Source organism: Martes martes, assembly GCF_963455335.1.
Source record: "Martes martes genome assembly, chromosome: 1".
Lineage (NCBI taxonomy): Eukaryota > Metazoa > Chordata > Mammalia > Carnivora > Mustelidae > Martes > Martes martes.
This window is the reverse complement of record NC_137888.1, coordinates 212,924,304-212,939,861: the sequence shown is the minus strand read 5'-3', so window position 1 is coordinate 212,939,861 and position 15,558 is coordinate 212,924,304. Positions and strand designations below refer to the sequence as shown.

Here is a 15,558-nt window from a genome sequence, read left to right as displayed (position 1 = left end):
TGCACCCAGAGGGAAGGGGTGGGAAGACATAGGAGCTCGACACGTGTTTCAAGAAATGTCACTGTATAAGGAGAGCAGAGAACGTGTGGCTGTCCCTGGAGGGGTCGTGGGGTCAATATTTCAACATGCATTTCTAAAAAGATAAATCTTTTAAAAGGCCACCAAAATACCATTTGGAAACCCCCATCCCCCAAAAACCAAAATCATCCCAAATCCAACCAGCGTGCAAATCTCCCCAGTTGCCTCTATGTTATTAGTTTGTTCGAATCAGCCTCCAGGTAAGGTGCATACCTTGCAACTGACTGATGCTTCCCGAAGCCTCTTTTAACTGCGGGTTTTCTCCTTCATCTCTCTCAATCTCTCCCTTTTTTCCTTCTCTTTCCCTGAAATTCAGCCGTTGGTCTTACGGACTTCCCATCTGAATTTTGATGATGGGATCAGGACCGGCTGTGACCTCTGTCTGTCCTTGATATTTGCTGTGACTCGACGTATAAACCTAGAGAAGTCTGATGGGGTTCAGGTTGCACTTTCTGGCAAATGGCCTCTTAAGTGGAGGTGTGTCCGTCCATCAGGAGGCCCCCAAAGGGTCGTGGTCTCTCATTTTGTGATGTTAGGGGCCGATGACAATCCGTGTCTAGATCCACTAAATATTCCAGTAAAGGCTGCAAAGTCTATGCTATGTCAATCCTACCCTTAAAGCAAGAGGAGGGTTTTGGGGTTTGCTTTTTACTTATAAGGTGGGAGCCAGGCCATTTGTACACAGGTAGGGATGACGCAGACGAGAGGGGGAACGGGTGATGCTTGGCTTCAAACTTTGACCCCAACCTCTACCTTGACATCATGGCCTTGATGTCACTCCCCTGGACCCCGTGCCCCTGACCCCTTCCTCTCATTGGACTTTTCCCTCAATCTCAAGTCCTGGCGGACCCCGCAACCCGGGCCTTGGCTCAAATCCTCCTACAGCCCCTGACGTCACGCCCCAGGCGGCTTCCGCCGTTGAGCCCCGCCCCCCGGCCGCCACCATCTACGGCGCCCACAGCGCGGGAGAGAAGGCGGGTTCTCTGGAGAGCCAATAGCTTGAGAGGACGAACAGAGCAGCAGCCAGTAGCCTTGACCAGGGGTCGGGGCTCTGGGGAAGGCCAATCATTGAAGGGGCTCGGTGCGGCCCCAGCCAATGGCTCCGGGGCGGGGGCGTAGCCCTGACTCCGACAGCTTCCACGACCCGGCCCCGGGGTTATGGCCGGGAGTGGACGGCTGGCGCTGGGGACGCTGCCGGTACCCGGCTGGGTGCGGGGATCGAGCCCGGCCGTACTGAGCCGCCTTCGGGACGCGGCCGTGGTGCGGCCGGGTTTCCTAAGCGCGGCCGAGGAGGAGACCCTGAGCCGTGAGCTGGAGCCCGAGCTGCGCCGCCGCCGCTACGAATACGACCACTGGGACGCGGTGAGGCCGGCGGCGCTGGGGGCGGGGCCTGGAATGGCGCGCGGGGCGGGGCTACGGGGGGGCGGGGCCTGCGGCGTTAGAGGTAGGCCCGGGGGTGGAGCGCTGGGTTGTAGCGGGGTACGGTTGGGGGCGGGGTCTTGATGCCCAGGGCCTTTGCGAGCGGAAATGAGGGCTTGGCCATAGCTGGATCCTTGACCTGGAACTCTAGGGTATGGGGGACAGGAGCAAGGTTAGGAGCCGAAACAGGTGTGGAGCGAGAAGAGGGAGGGTCATTGGTTGGGGGCGGAGACAGAAGACTTGAGTGGAATCGAGTTGTGGGCGGAGACAAACAAAATTGAACATTTCGGTGGGACCAGCACTGGGGACAAGCTCTGGGACTGAATTGGAACCTGAAGGCAGGTACAGAGGAGTGAGGCCGGGCCTAGTAGGACAGGCGTTGGGGTTTGAGACCCAGGATCTTAGGGTAGGTGGTAAGTTGAGGGTGGTGTCAAGGGTCATGCTGGGAAAGCCAGTTCTTTGCACTCTGCCCTCCCCCCCCCCACCCGTGCCTCAGTTTCCCTGTTCCCTCTGCGAGCTTCCTGGCTTGACGGAAGCTCTCTGTGCAGGCCATCCACGGTTTCCGAGAGACAGAAAAGTCACGCTGGTCCGAGGCAAGCCGGGCCATCCTGCAGCGCGTGCAAGCAGCCGCCTTTAGCCCTGGCCAGACCCTGCTGTCCCCAGTGCATGTGCTGGACCTGGAACCTCGGGGCTACATCAAGCCGCACGTGGACAGCATCAAGGTGGGCAGAGGCCAGAGCCTTGGTTGGGGATGGACCGGTGGGGTTGATTGGCCAGAGGTTGATTGGCCACCGTGCCCCCTCTTCCAGTTCTGCGGAGCCACCATCGCTGGTCTGTCCCTACTATCTCCCAGCGTCATGCGGCTGGTGCACACCCAGGAGCCAGGGGAGTGGCTGGAACTCTTGCTGGAGCCAGGCTCCCTCTACATCCTTAGGTATTGCCCAGCCAAGGGGCCCCCATTCCCCCCAGTAACTCCTCAGATGTCCACCGGGCATGTTTCTCTTTTTCAGCCCTCCCAGCAGACATGAGCATTCCCCCGTCGCAGGCAGGCCATCTGGTGCGGGGCTGCCCTCACCCCACCCAGCCACAGCCTGTTTTCTCTTGCAGGGGCTCAGCCCGTTATGACTTCTCCCATGAGATTCTTCGGGATGAAGAGTCCTTTTTTGGGGCGCGTCGGGTTCCCCGGGGCCGACGCATCTCTGTGATCTGCCGCTCCCTCCCTGAAGGGATGGGACCAAGGGAGCTGGGGCAGCCGCCCCCAGCCTGCTGACCCCCCGGCTCTTCCCCCAGCTTCTCGGAGACACTGTGTCGGTGAATAAAGTTGGAGTGTGGACAGACTGGCCTGCCTTGCACTGGCTGTTCGCAGGGGCTGAGCGGGGCCAGGGAAGCCCAGGGACCCCCCTCCCCCGACCCCTCCCCGCTCTGGGAGCTGAGGTGGCCGGGGCAAGGCGCACTCGGGCTGAACACAGTCATGCACTGAACACAGTCATGCGGCGGCAGTTCCTTTATTATGCTCCTTGCCGGGCCCACCTCCCCTCTGGTCTTCAATAAATAAGTCAGCAGAGCCCCTCCAGGAGCCTCGGGGGGGCCCCAGGCCAGGCGTCCTTAGGCGCCACAGCTGCAGGCGGCCGCCGAGAGCTGGGGCAGCCACTGCCAGCGGTGGCGGTCGTCAAGAAAGGCCACATCAGCGTAGCGGGTGGGCCGGCAGCAGGGCCCACCGTGGGCTCGGCCCTGGCCCCGCAGGCGGGCCAGCGTCAGGCCATGCTGGGTGCGCGCATCACGGGGGCAGCTGCCTGCACAGTAGCGGAAGACGACCGTCTCCTCCGACGCGTAGCCCAGACCCAGCTCGGCCACGGGTAGGGACAGGCTCCACAGCTGGCACGGGGTGGCCAGGGCTCGGCGCGGGCGGGCCCCTGCGGGGGACAGAGGGGCAGCTGACAGCTAGTGGGGTCTGGGCGGGACAGAGTCGGGGAGTCACACGGGGTCCAGGGGGTCCTTACCCAGCTGCAGCCTTGGGGTCCCTCGGAGCTCTTCCTCTGCCACCGGAGCCCCCCAAGCACCAGGGCCCCCGGTGATGCCCGGCTGCAGCGACAGGAGCAGCAGAGAGCAGAGCAGGACGCGTCCTGTGCCCATAGTGACAGGTGGGTTCTGATGGTGGGGAGGCCTCGCTCCCTCAATTTATCCCACTGCCAGGGCAGGGCCGGGGTGGGGGTGAGGGGGTGGAATCACCTCTTCGTTGCCGCCGCTGTGACCACAGGACGACCCCCATGTCCCGCAGCACACACTGTCCTGTGTCTCCCGACTGGTTCCTCTGCCCCACCCGCTGTGCCTCCAAGAGTTAAGTGTTCACCCCCTTCCCGCCCCATCCAGACATTCCGCAGACCCGTTTCTGACACCCCCTTCACCCCTGATTTACGAGTGTTGCGGCAGCCAAAGCCGAACTCAGGGCGGGCCACGGGGTCCCCCTGCCCCACCTGCTTCTGGAAAGAAGTTGGAGGGGCCACTGAGAGCCCACCAGTGGGACCCCCTCCCCACTCAGGGTGCCCGGGGTCTGGAGTCCCCACACTGTGCACCAGGTAGAGTGGGATGGGGGGCTGGGGGGGGGGCAGGTCAGCAGGTAGCCGAGCTGTCACCTGGAGGATTAAGGCTTCACACTCCTGTCTCCGGGCCTGTCCCAGCCAACGTCAAAACAGGAAAAGGGAGAGGCCCGGGGTACAGCCAAGAACCGGAACACGAGGCTAGGAAGCTCACCCCGCAGGGACTCCTGTCTCTAGTAGGCCCACCTGAGGCCCCTGGGACCTCAGCCCCCTCCCAGCGTTAGGCCGGGAGGGGCGGTTACACCCGCGGGTTCTGAGAGGCAGCAGAAATTTCCAGTGACTTCCATGCCCCTGTGACCTCAGGGAAAGGAGGCCCTCCCTCGCCTGTGAAAGGAGGCGAACCTGGGTCCTTCCCACAAGAGGCTCTGAGGACAGGTGGCACGTTTAGTGTGCAACACGCTGCCTGAGGGAGGGGCTTGGGAGAGCAAGCCTGCTTTGAGGCCTCAGAAGCACGAAGAGCCTGGGTAGCGCTTGAAAAGCTGCTCGATCGCACGGAGGTCAGACCAGGTGGGAGCTCAGGAAGGAGCCTGCAGCCCCGGGCGGGGGGGGGGGGGTCGGGGACACAGCAGAAACCAGCATGTTTCCCCACGGCTGGGGGCACGCATGCGACGCAGGTCCCTACCCCAGGCTGCCGGGGAGGGGTCAAACCCACAGTGGGGGGAGCCTTCGCTCCGGAAATAGCCAACCCCCTCCCTCCTCCCTGGAAAACACCAGCTCAGGAATCCGTCCTGCACTGGTGAGCACAGAAACATGGGTTCGGGAACCGCTGCGGGCTTTTCACGTGGGCAGAGCTGGGGACGGACCCCAACTCCGGCTGCGTCTTGCTGGTGTGGTTACCGTGGCACCTGCTGAGACCACCTTCAGACAACTGTCGCTTGTCCAGAGTCACATTCGAAGCCAGATCCTGCCGCACACAAGGCCCTTGCTCCTAGCCCCTGGGGCCCCGGGGACCGGCCCGGTTGTGGAGAGGCCTTAGCCCTCCGTCGCATGGCAGGAAGGCAAGCGGTCAAATCGTCAGGCCAGGGCAACCCTGCTTTCCTGCCGCCCCCAAAAAGACCTGGCGGAAGGACGGGGAGGGAGGCTGGACGGACCTGGGACATTCCTAGGAATTAGCCTGTCATCTCTGGCATCCCTGCTCAGCGGCCAAGGGCCTGTGGAACTGGGTGGGGAAGTTTTCCACCTAGCATCCAGCCCCGAGCAAGACGGAAGCCCCACATCCTTCCCCCCGCCCCCAGCCAGATCACACAGAATGGGTTCAGAAGGAGCGCCAGCAGCCAAATTCCATTCCCAGCCCTGACACTGTCCACACACTCAAAAAGCCTTCCCACGGCAGGACCCTGGCAATGCGAGATAAAACAGAAGTATAACGGAGTCGTTAGAAATACGGGGAGCCCTAGAAACACGGCTGGAACGCTGATAAATAGGGCCCAGGGGCCGACAGCAGCAACAAAAGGGCTTGGGATTTCGGGGCCGCGTTGGGATAGAGGCCACCGGCTGAGAACCACCTAACACGGGCTCGGCCCGGGGCTCCCGGGCCACCGGCCACCGCGGTGGGAGGCGGGAGCGAAGGCAAAAGCCGACTGCCCAGGGGCCCCCCAGAGCCCCTGAGGCGGCCTCAGGTCCCCATCCGAAGTTCTACAGCGCGACGGTCAATCGTGAGGAGGCATCAGGTAAGGGATCAGGTATCCGGCAGAGACCAGAACAAGACAGATGCTTGAAACAAAAACGTGAGAGAATGGATCAAAGGCCTCAGGGGCGAGGTGATCTGAAAAGGAAGCCAAGATAATCCGAGAGCTGGAGAAGCACTTCGTGGGTGAAGGGGGATAAGCTACAACCAAAAACAGGACCAGAGAAGCCGGAGCCGGAGTGACACCCGCCTCCACCCCCGCATGCGAAAGGCTGAGGCCTGAGAGTGGGCTCGGAGGTGCGGCGGAAGGTTCCAGAAGGAGGGGCCCGCGCCCGGTGAGGCGGCACCCAGGAAACCCCCAGGGTGACCTGGAACTGAAGAGGCGGGGCTCTGGGATTCGGGGCGCAGGGGAGGGACGAGGAGGGCACCCAGGAAGTTCTGGAGCCGAGCTCGTTTATTGGGCGGGCGCCAGGCCCGTCACTCCTTGAGGGAGAAGTGCATCTTGTCGCTGATCATCTTGCGCTCGGGGTTGAGGCGCTTGAGGATCTGGGCGAGCACGTTCACCGTCTGCTCGCTGCTCAGCCCCGTCTTCTTCGTCTGGAACTTCTTCAGCAGGTCCTTGGTGGTCATGGGCTTGCGCGTCAGGTAGCGGCGCACGGCGTCCTCGGTCACCTGCACGTCCCTGAGGAGCGGGGCCCAGGGAGGGTGGCCGTCAGCAGGAGGCTCCCCCCCCGCCCCCCGCGCCCGGCGCGGCCCCGGCTGCCCTCGCGCCAACTCACCCGCTGCTGGGGGTCGACTTCCCGGACTGGGGCTGAGGGGTCGACTTCCCCGACAGGCTCTGGGGTCCCGGCTCCAGCCGCAAACGCTTGGCCACCGGCGTGTCGTTCGTCCGCTTGCCTGGGGGAGCAGGGGCGGGGCTCAGTCCTGTGCCCCCCCAGGGTAAGGGCATGGGGGGACCGGGGTCCCCTGTGCAGCGGGCTGGGAGGGGGTGTGGACAGGCCTGTGGCCCGACTCTGGGCTCTGCCCAGGAGGCAGAACAAAGGACCGCAGCGGGGACGGCAGCGAGGGGCAGTGGCCGCTCACCCTGCTCCAGCTTGGTGGCCGCGGCCCGCAGGGTTGACGACGTGCTGCCGCTCTCCGTGCTGGGTGTGCCAGGCCGGCTGTTGCCCCGTGAGCTGCCTCCCGACGGCCTCCGCTCCCTCTTGGGGGGCGTCTTCTTCTTCTGCGGAGACAGGGTTGGGGACATGAGTCCAGGGGCACGGGGCGGCCGCCTGCCCGCTCCGGCCCCGGGCTGGGCCTTACCGCCATGAAGAGGGCCGACGACGCCTCGCTGTCGATGTCGCTCTCCTCCGAGCTGTCCGACTCGTCGCTGCTGTCTGCTTGGGCCAGAGGCGGGACGTTGGTGTCGGGGAGCCCGCCCGCCCCGGCTCCACCTCGGATGGGGGGCTCTGGGAGTTGGGGGCCGGCTGCCCCGGGGAAGCGGGGAGGGGACCGACCTTTCCTGCGCTTCTTCTCCTGAGGCGTGGGCGCCTTCTTCTCCTCCTCCTCCTCCTTGTCCTCCTCCGGCGGCTTCTCCTCCTCACTCTCCTCGCTGCTCTCGCTCTGCTCGTCCACGCCCTTGGGGCCCTCCTCCTGCTGGGTGACCTTGGGCTTGCCCTCCAGCTCATCCTGGGAGCTGCTGGAAGACAGAGGGCGGGCACAGGGTGAGGGAATGTGTGCACCAGGCCGGGCCCAGGCCTCCTGCCTGCTGCCCGCTGCCCGCCTCACCTCGAGCCGTCGGACATGTAGTCCACCTCCTGGCCCTCGAAGTCCCCGTCGTCGCTGTCTTCGAACGCCTCGTCGTCGGACCCCTTCTTCTTCTTCTTCTTCTTCTTGCCCCCCTTGGCGGGTGGTGCCTTCTTCTTGGCCTTGGAGGCTCTGCCACCTGGGGAAGCAGAGCGGGGCTCAGGCTGGCCCTTATCCCGTTCGGCATATCCAAGGATGTCGGGACATCTCGGGGGCCTCGCCAACCGGGCAGAGACTCACCTAGCACGGGCTCAGCCCAGGGCTCACCCTGGGATACCAACAAGGACTCACCCCCAAGGACCCACCTCTCACGCACAAACCCGACCAGTCCAAGTCTCCACCCCCAACTCCCTTTCTCTGACTCTCACACTCACGGAGCCCATCATCTCCTTCCCTCCAGCCCCCAGGACCGGAGACCGGGTACCGACAACCAGAAACCACCCCTGTAGCCCAGGGCCTGCCTGCATTGCCCATCCCGTGGACACCCCGATGAAGGCCACCACTGAGACCTTGCTGTCGTCACTCCTTTCTGCCTCCTACCAACTCTGGGGCTTCCCCAGTGGCCTGTGTACCCTGCTGTGTCGTGTTCTCGTTCCCAGCGGGCTGGGAGTGGCCAAACTTTCCTTCAGCGGCATTAACGGAGTCACCACTCAAGACACCTGGACAAAGTACGACCCAGCCACCTGGGGGGCTACAGCAGCCTCACCTTCCTCGCCACTGGCCTCACTGTCGTCAGACGACATCTCCAGGTCGTCCTCCAGGTCGTGGATGCGCAGCTCACTGGCTTTCTTGCGGCTGCGCTTCTCCTTCTCCTCGTCTTCCTCGTCCTGGTCCTGATCCTTGAGCCGCCGCTGCTGCATGATGCTGAAGTGGTTCAGGACTTTGTTTCTCCTGGGGGCAGGGGGAGGGGTGCAGTGGGGTTTACAAGGGGCCTGGCTCCACACACTGGGCCTTCCCCCTGCGATCGCCACCAGCCGCTCCCCCAAAGGGGAAACCACAGACAGGACTTAGGTGATCTGAGGATGGTGTGACCCCAGATAATGTGATCCTGAATCCCCTGGGGGAGAGCTGGCCTTTCTTCAACTCCCTCTCCGCCCCGTGTCCCTAAGGCAGAAGGTCTCAGCGCGGTGTTGGTATCCCCGCCTCTCTCTTGAGCTCAGGGCCTTTCTCAGGCAACAGAACTTGGCTACAACGTATCCACGTCCGTGTGTTTTTATGGTAGTTGATGGGTGCCTTTGTTTTTATGAGTCGCAACACTGGTGTTTCCATTTAGCATGGTGATAAAAGTTTTAAAAAGTATGAGTGCGGCTAGGGAGAGCCTTAGGATCATATCAAATAGCATGAGGTTTGTCAGTAGCGGGAAAAGGGGCGAGGTGCTGTCTCACAAGAACGTGAGCAGATTTAACACTACCGAGTGGCACGCTTAGAAATGGTTAAGATGATAAATTTTATGTTTTTTTTTATTATTAGAAGTATTTTAATTTAAAAAAGGAAGGAAACACTGACATATATTACAATATGCCTGAACCTTAAAGACATCGTGCTCAAAATGAAATACGCTAGTCACAAAAGGACAAATACTGCGTGATCAGTGAGGTCCCTAGAAAGGTCGAACTCAGAAATGGAAAGTGGAATGGTGGCAGCCAGGGGCTGGGGGAGGGGGACAAAGAGGTACTATTAAACGGGGGCAGAATCTCAGGATGGGAAGATGAGAAAGTTCTGGAGAGGGAGCAGCAGTGACGGCTGTACAACAGTATGAATGTACTTAACGCTACTGAATGGGATACTTAGAAATAGTTAAATGGTCAATTTTACATTATATAGATCTTACGTGTAATTGATCCAGCCGGAGCCCTCCTGCCTGCTGGAAGCCAAGCGGGCCAGAGAGCCCCTCCCCTGCCCTGCCAATTCCTGCTCCAGGGCTCAGCTCAGCTATCCCTTCCCCAGCCCTCTCAGGGCCGTGTGTGTCCCTGATGCTTTCAGGTCTGCCTCCCTCACTGAACTGGGAGCTCCCTGCCAAGGGCCTGATGGAGTCCGGCTTGGTGACCACCGAGTAGTACGCAGCTTCCAGCTAGAGAGAAAGCTATCGTGACACACCCCATTTCCAAGGGTTTCAGCTCCCTTCTGGGGAGCTGGGAGCTGCCGTCTGGGTCCTGCCTCCCTCTGGGCCTGCCGGGCTCACTCACCTCTCCCACTCCTCCTCGGCCTCTTCAGCAGTGAGGGTGCGATGCCGGGCCAGCGGCGTGAAGTTATACCAGTTGTGCACCGGGAAGGCCTCGAAGGCCCCATCGGGGCACTGGGTGAAGATGTAGTAGGACGTGTTCTCTGTCACACCTCCCTTCTTTATGCCCTTGAACCTGCAGAGAGACATGGTCACAGCATGGCTCTCAGGACCAGGCCCCTGCCTGCCTATGCCCCCTGGCCTAACCCGTCTCCAGAACCATCTGGGTTCTTGAAGCAAAATCCAGGGGCACCTGGATGACTCTGCTGGTTAAGTGTCTGACTTCGGCTCAGGTCATGATCTCGGAATCCTGCGATCAAGCCCTACGTCTGGCTCTGCACTCAGTGGGGAGTCTGCTTGTCTCTCTGCCTCTCCCTCTGCCCCCTCCCCATCCTTGTGCTGTCAAATAAATCAATAAAATCTTAAAAAAAAATTCAATGCCAGGAGGCCCTGAGCTGGCCCTTCAACGGTGTGAGCCTCCATTTACACATCTGGTCTGTGGGCCATGCCATGCTTTTGCACTCGCTGTTCCTCCTGGAGTGCCCTCCACCCACCTGGCCTCCCAATCGTCACAACCCCCACCCCCTTGGGGCAACCCCCCGCTGTGTGTGATCAGCCCGGTTCTCAGGCTTCCCACACCCCGGTCCCTAGGGCTCCTGCACGAGCACCGGTTTGGTTCACCTCCAGAAATAAAACCCTACGACGGCCATGGGTGTTGAGAGAGGATGCCCAACGGAGTTAGCACACTCGGGGGACGTGGGGGACACGCGAGGCACCCACTGCCGCCACCACTTACTTTCTGCCCGATTTGCCATTGACGCGGAGCAGCCAGGGCTGGTCCTCAGGCCGGAACTCCTTGAGGACGATGCCGTACTTCTTCCTCCTCGCCTCCTCGCGAAGCTTGCGGTTGAACTCGCTGCCCGCACCGGACTCGGGCATCTCTTCCTCTTGGTAAATCTTCTTGTTGCTCAGGTCTCGCTCCAGCCGGGCCTGGGACAACAGGGCAGGGCGGCCAGGAAACAGACTCCTTCAGCAGGGTGTCCGCCTTTGCTTGAGCTCTGGCCCCGCTCCCCAGAACACCCTTGGCCCCTTCTTCCAGGCTGAGCTGCCGGCATTCAGAGCCAACCTCCAGCTGAGCAAAACAGAAAAAGGGGTACGATACTGGCCTGTACGTCTGTGTGTCCAGACACTGTGTGTCTGGGAGAAGGCATGTGGTTAAGCCTCGTACTAGGTTTATTTTGCAGCTTTTAAAAGTCTGGAACTATTTCTTTTCTTTTCTTTTTTTTTTTTAAGATTTTATTTATTGGGAATCTGGGTGGCTCAGTGGGTTAAGGCCTCTGCTTTCGGCTCAGGTCATGATCCCAGGGTCCTGGGATCGAGTCCCACATCGGGCTCTCTGCTCAACAGGGAGCCTGCTTCCTCCTCTCTCTCTGCCTGCCTCTCTGCCTACTTGTGATCTCTGTCTGTCAAATAAATAAATAAGAAATCTTAAAAAAAAAAAAAAAGATTTTATTTATTTATTTGAGAGAGAGACAGTGAGAGAGACAGCATGAGAGAGGAGAAGGTCAGAGGGAGAAGCAGACTCCCCGTGGAGCTGGGAGCCCGACGCGGGACCTGAGCCGAAGGCAGTTGTCCAACCAACTGAGCCACCCAGGTGTCCCAGTTTGGAACTTTTTCTAAATCAACAGTTTAAAAAAAATAAAATAAACGGATCATTTTGGTGAGAAAACAAAAGCAAAAGCAAAGAAAACAACCTGCTTGGAACTGGCCCACTTCTCTCTCCGTACTGAGACGTCATTAAAGGCTGTTTTCCAAATTTGGATCCCCAGGCAATTCAGCAGCAGGTAAGTAATTCTGAGACGTGCACACTGCTTCCCCAGACAGTGGGGGTGAGATGCCCCACCCGCGCCCTTTACAGCACCACTGTCTGCAGCAGCAGGAGACTGGAAGGGAGTCTGTGCAGGGGGCAGGGTTAACGAAGCCCCCTCCAGACACGGGAGGACCAAACAGCCAAAAAGAGGAGGGAAAGCAAAGTTTTATCAGCATGTGGCCACGCCCAGCCATTTACCTATCATTTACCATTTACCCTGGCCAACAACGCCAGCATAATCATCAGCTGGGCCTTCCAGAAAAAGCCTGCTGACCCCTGATATAAAGGACAAGAATGAGAACGGTGGACATTCTCAACAGCCCACACCACGAGCTGGAGGCCGATGGAACAAAACCTTGGCAATGTGAGGGAAAAGGACTCCCAAGCTAGCATTCGATCCCCGGTCAAGCTACCCAGGCTGTGGCCCCTCCACGGATGGGAGGAACCAGTGTCCTTTCCGCACCTTTTCAGGGAGGCCGCCCGGGGTGCGCTTCATTGCTAAAGGGGGGTCAACAGGCCTGATTCCCTGAAGGTGGTCACCCCCGAGGGCAGGGCCCCTGCCTGGCTGGTTCACCTCTAGTCCAGGGGGTGGTCTCCCGGGACAGCTGCCATAAAGAATGCATTTGGTGGGGGTAGGTTTCTGCCCAGGAGTTGCCCTGGATGGGGAGTGGCTATTGGGGGAGGGGACGTTCCTCGTGGTTGTGGTTGTGAGCGCTTAGACACCTGTACCTGCCTCCTCCCTTGGGTGATTAGTGACAACCCAGGGGATTCGTTTTTCTCCAGGGAATGTAATCCCCCTCCTAGGATTCTGAGGGTTCCCATGACGATCAGGGAACAGGGTACGTGCAAGGTCCTAGGGGCCGGGAGGTCACGTGTCTCAAGAGGTCACCAGTACTCAGGTGCTGCACCTCAAGGTGATGGGTAACGAGGGGCACAGCCCCTCCAAAGGGACACGTGACTGAGGGGTAGGCCCCTCTAGGTTCTCAGGGGCCTGGGGAGAGGGGCCCTCCTACTTAATGAAGGATGGAAGGTGGTGTGTTCCCAAAGTATTTACCAAGTTATTCCTCTTAGCAGTGAGTGTTGTTTGGGGGCTGGGTACGCCCGATGGGTGAATTATTTCTCTCGCGGATGATCAGTGGTAAAGGAGGTCCCCCCACTGAGTGATCAGGGATTTGGAAATACTACACTCTCTCTGGATAATTCAGGTGGGACCAGAGGTCGGGGGAGCGTGTTAGTCCGTATATGAATGGTGTGAAGGTGGAGATGCCGGGAGGCAGGCACCCTACAAGGGGAGGGGGTGCCCTGAGCAAGCATCCACCTGCCCAAGGTCTGATGGTCTCATCTGCTCAACTACATGAAGTTACCTTTAAAAACAGTCAAAAGAGAGACCCGTGTTGGAAAACAAGATTGGGTGGTAGGAGCCGCCCAACTGAGAGAAGGCCAGAAGCTGCCCCCTTAGACTTGGGGCCAACTCCTCTGCTGGGCCAGTCCAGGCTCCATGGCTTTAAATGCCGCCCCAAATGCCCAGATGCTCCCTTCCAGCCTCCCAGCTCATATGCTCAACTGCTTATTTCCCTCCCGTCTCCTCTGGATATCTAATACACGATGTCGGGCCCACAGTTCCCAAATACTCCATCATATGGCCCTATCATCCCTCAACATCCAGTCATTACCAAATCCTGTGGGTGCCACTTCGAAACACCCTAGAATCCACCCCCCTCTCATACTCCTGTTTGCTCCAGGCCCAATGGTCACTCCCTGGAACCCCAGCCGATGCCTCCGCCCTGCACACAGTCTATCTCCCGACAGTGCCTGGATCACCCTATAACTGCTCTATTTAAAACCCTTTAGTGGGGGTACCTGGGTGGCTCAGTGGGTTAAAGCCTCTGCCTTCGGCTCAGGTCATGATTCCAGGGTCCCGGGATCGAGTCCCGCATCGGGCTCTCTGCTCAGCAGAGAGCCTGCTTCCCCCTCCCTCTCTGCCTACTTGTGACCTCTCTCTGTCAAATAAATAAAAAATATCTTTAAAAAAATTTTAAAACCCTTTAATGAAAATGAACAAATAAATAAATAAATAAAACCCTTTAATGGCTTCTGCTAGAGACTGAATGTTTGCATTCCACCCCAAAATGCGTATGTTGAAACCTAAGCCCCAGTGTGATGGCACTAGGATGTGGGGCCTTGGGAAGAGGGCTAAGTCACGAGGGTAAAGCCCTCGTGAATGAGATGAGTGCCCTCATGAGAGGCCCCAGAAAGCTCCCACACCCCTTCTGCCACGTGAGCACACAGTGAAAAGACAGCCATCCACGAACCAGGGGGCAGGCCCTCACCAGGCCGAATATCCGCTGGCGCCTTCATCTTGACTTCCTAGCCTTCAAAACTGTGAGAAATAAACATGTGTTTATAAGCCGTCCGGTCTGTGGTATTCTGCTACAGTAGCACCAACGGAGAGTGGCAGCTTCCAGAAACCATCTGCAGGACACAGCCCCTTCTGCAGCCCCTTCCGCTGCCCAGATGACTCAGGGCCAAACATGCCTGTCAGTGGACATAGCTTCTCAATGTTCTTTCACAAGGCCTCTGGTGGGGCCTCCCAAATCTTCCTCCCAGGGATACCCAGCAGCTCAGCCTGGGCCTTAGTACCTCATTTTAGCTCCACTCGGGAACATGGAGGAAACCAAGCCTTAGTTACTACTGGAACTAATTGTCTACTGCGACCACCAAGGGCAGGATCAGGCTCTCGAACTCGCTCACGACAGGGACTTACCTGGTTCCAAGTAGCGAAGTTGACTTTATCAGCTGCGTTGAAGGCCATGATGTTGTATTTTTTCGTTGTGTTTCTGGAACGGACAAGAAGAGACACTGCTCAGTCCATCATGCATTTAACAAACCCTCCCTGGCTCAGCAAACCTGTGGACCCACAAAAACCCTCAGGGGCTCCCCGTCTGTCGGAACAGATCCAAACTCTCCCCACCAGGTGGTGAAGAAGAGAAGGAGGCGGCACAGAGATCTGGGGGTGCCCAAGATGTGGGAATAATGGGGAACTCTGCCCTGGGGATGGGGGAGGGCGGGCAGGGAATGCTTCCCGGAGGAAAATCCTGGCACTGGGTTTTAGAAGACCAAGAAGAGTCACAACTGGGGAAAAGGCATTCCCGCCCGAGGGAATGCCAGGCCGGGAGGCTTCCTCCTACTGTCTATTACTGTACTCATTCATTCATTCCTCCTGTTCAAAACACAGGATGGCCCCAGAGGGGCCTCGGCTCAAGCCCAGCCCTGTCCCCACGTCCCTGCCAGTTAGGAGGGGGAATCACAGCAGGTGCCAGGCAGGCCTCGAAGCTCAGGAAGGTGTTGATCCCTTCTCGGGGGCAGCGGGGAGGGCTCAGGGACTTACTTGGGAACTCGAACGACATACTCGGTGACGTTCTGGGTGCTGGGGCCCTGCGGGGAGAGCAGGAAGGACGGTGAGTGAGGGGTCTGCAGAGGCCGCCGCCGGGACCCCCCGCACTCCGCCGCATACTCACGAGGGCCGCCATGGGTGGCGATCGGTGGTTCGGGTCCGTCCGCGCTCCTCAGTCCCGGGCAAGCCGCCCTCGCGGTGTCGGGTCTCTGGCCGCGACGGAGGACCCCAAGCCCGAGGAGCCGCCGATCCCGGGAGCAGCTCCCCAGCAGCAGCGCTCGGTCGACCGGCCGTCTCGGGGACCTCTCCGGCCACGTCTGCGCCTGCGCCTAACCTGGAAGCGAAACTCGGGCCGCGTCGCGATGGCAACCTCCTCCGCCTCAAGTTTCCCGGTCTCTTTCCAGAGAGAAGACCCCAGGCCGAACCCGAACTACAACACACCCTCTCCGCGGCTCGCGTGGGGGTCTCCCTCTTCTATATAGCGCGGTTAATTTAATCAGCCCTGTGGCCACGCCTCCCTTGACGTCACACCCGGAACCGCGGGGCATCCTGGGAGGGGAGGGAGAA

General features: G+C 59.6%; 3 protein-coding genes across 5 annotated transcripts; 1 reads left to right on the top strand and 2 right to left on the bottom strand.

Moving 5' to 3' along the window:
- Window positions 1-1,022: 1,022 nt before the first annotated feature.
- Window positions 1,023-2,834, top strand: ALKBH7 (alkB homolog 7). Its single transcript, XM_080803325.1, has 4 exons — window positions 1,023-1,440; window positions 2,046-2,219; window positions 2,307-2,431; window positions 2,605-2,834. Exons 1-4 carry the CDS (start codon window positions 1,237-1,239, stop codon window positions 2,765-2,767), a joined length of 666 nt encoding a protein of 221 aa, XP_080659451.1. The 5' UTR covers window positions 1,023-1,236; the 3' UTR covers window positions 2,768-2,834.
- A 152-nt stretch (window positions 2,835-2,986) lies between these two features.
- PSPN (persephin) lies at window positions 2,987-4,441 on the bottom strand. The gene is made up of 2 exons (XM_080811151.1): window positions 3,498-4,441; window positions 2,987-3,410 (listed from the first exon to the last, which is right to left on the bottom strand). Exons 1-2 carry the CDS (start codon window positions 3,628-3,630, stop codon window positions 3,103-3,105), a joined length of 441 nt encoding a protein of 146 aa, XP_080667277.1. The 5' UTR covers window positions 3,631-4,441; the 3' UTR covers window positions 2,987-3,102.
- Window positions 4,442-5,447: 1,006 nt separating this feature from the next.
- GTF2F1 (general transcription factor IIF subunit 1) lies at window positions 5,448-15,518 on the bottom strand. Of its 3 annotated transcripts, none has more exons than XM_080806897.1 (12): window positions 15,116-15,518; window positions 14,986-15,032; window positions 14,362-14,434; window positions 10,524-10,717; window positions 9,693-9,863; window positions 8,213-8,397; window positions 7,489-7,645; window positions 7,218-7,399; window positions 7,024-7,097; window positions 6,805-6,943; window positions 6,501-6,618; window positions 5,448-6,403 (listed from the first exon to the last, which is right to left on the bottom strand). In XM_080806897.1, the coding sequence occupies exons 1-12, from the start codon at window positions 15,125-15,127 to the stop codon at window positions 6,199-6,201; spliced, it is 1,557 nt and encodes a 518-aa protein (XP_080663023.1). In that variant the 5' UTR covers window positions 15,128-15,518; the 3' UTR covers window positions 5,448-6,198. The 3 variants fall into 3 exon arrangements, with proteins under 3 accessions (XP_080663023.1, XP_080663024.1, XP_080663025.1); XM_080806898.1 differs by having other exon boundaries at window positions 7,218-7,396; XM_080806899.1 differs by lacking the exon at window positions 14,986-15,032.
- Between the last annotated feature and the right edge of the window lie 40 nt (window positions 15,519-15,558).

Coding starts and splice junctions, on each gene's coding strand:
- ALKBH7 (XM_080803325.1), top strand. CDS start 1,237: ATGGCCGGGAGTGGACGGCTGGCGCTGGGGACGCTGCCGGTACCCGGC. Junction 2,220..2,306: donor CGCACGTGGACAGCATCAAG/GTGGGCAGAGGC, acceptor CCCCTCTTCCAG/TTCTGCGGAGCCACCATCGC. Junction 2,432..2,604: donor GGCTCCCTCTACATCCTTAG/GTATTGCCCAGC, acceptor TTTCTCTTGCAG/GGGCTCAGCCCGTTATGACT.
- PSPN (XM_080811151.1), bottom strand. CDS start 3,630: ATGGGCACAGGACGCGTCCTGCTCTGCTCTCTGCTGCTCCTGTCGCTG. Junction 3,411..3,497: donor GACCCCAAGGCTGCAGCTGG/GTAAGGACCCCC, acceptor TGTCCCCCGCAG/GGGCCCGCCCGCGCCGAGCC.
- GTF2F1 (XM_080806897.1), bottom strand. Junction 9,864..10,523: donor AATGGCAAATCGGGCAGAAA/GTAAGTGGTGGC, acceptor GTCTCTCTGCAG/GTTCAAGGGCATAAAGAAGG. Junction 6,944..7,023: donor CGTCGGCCCTCTTCATGGCG/GTAAGGCCCAGC, acceptor CTGTCTCCGCAG/AAGAAGAAGACGCCCCCCAA.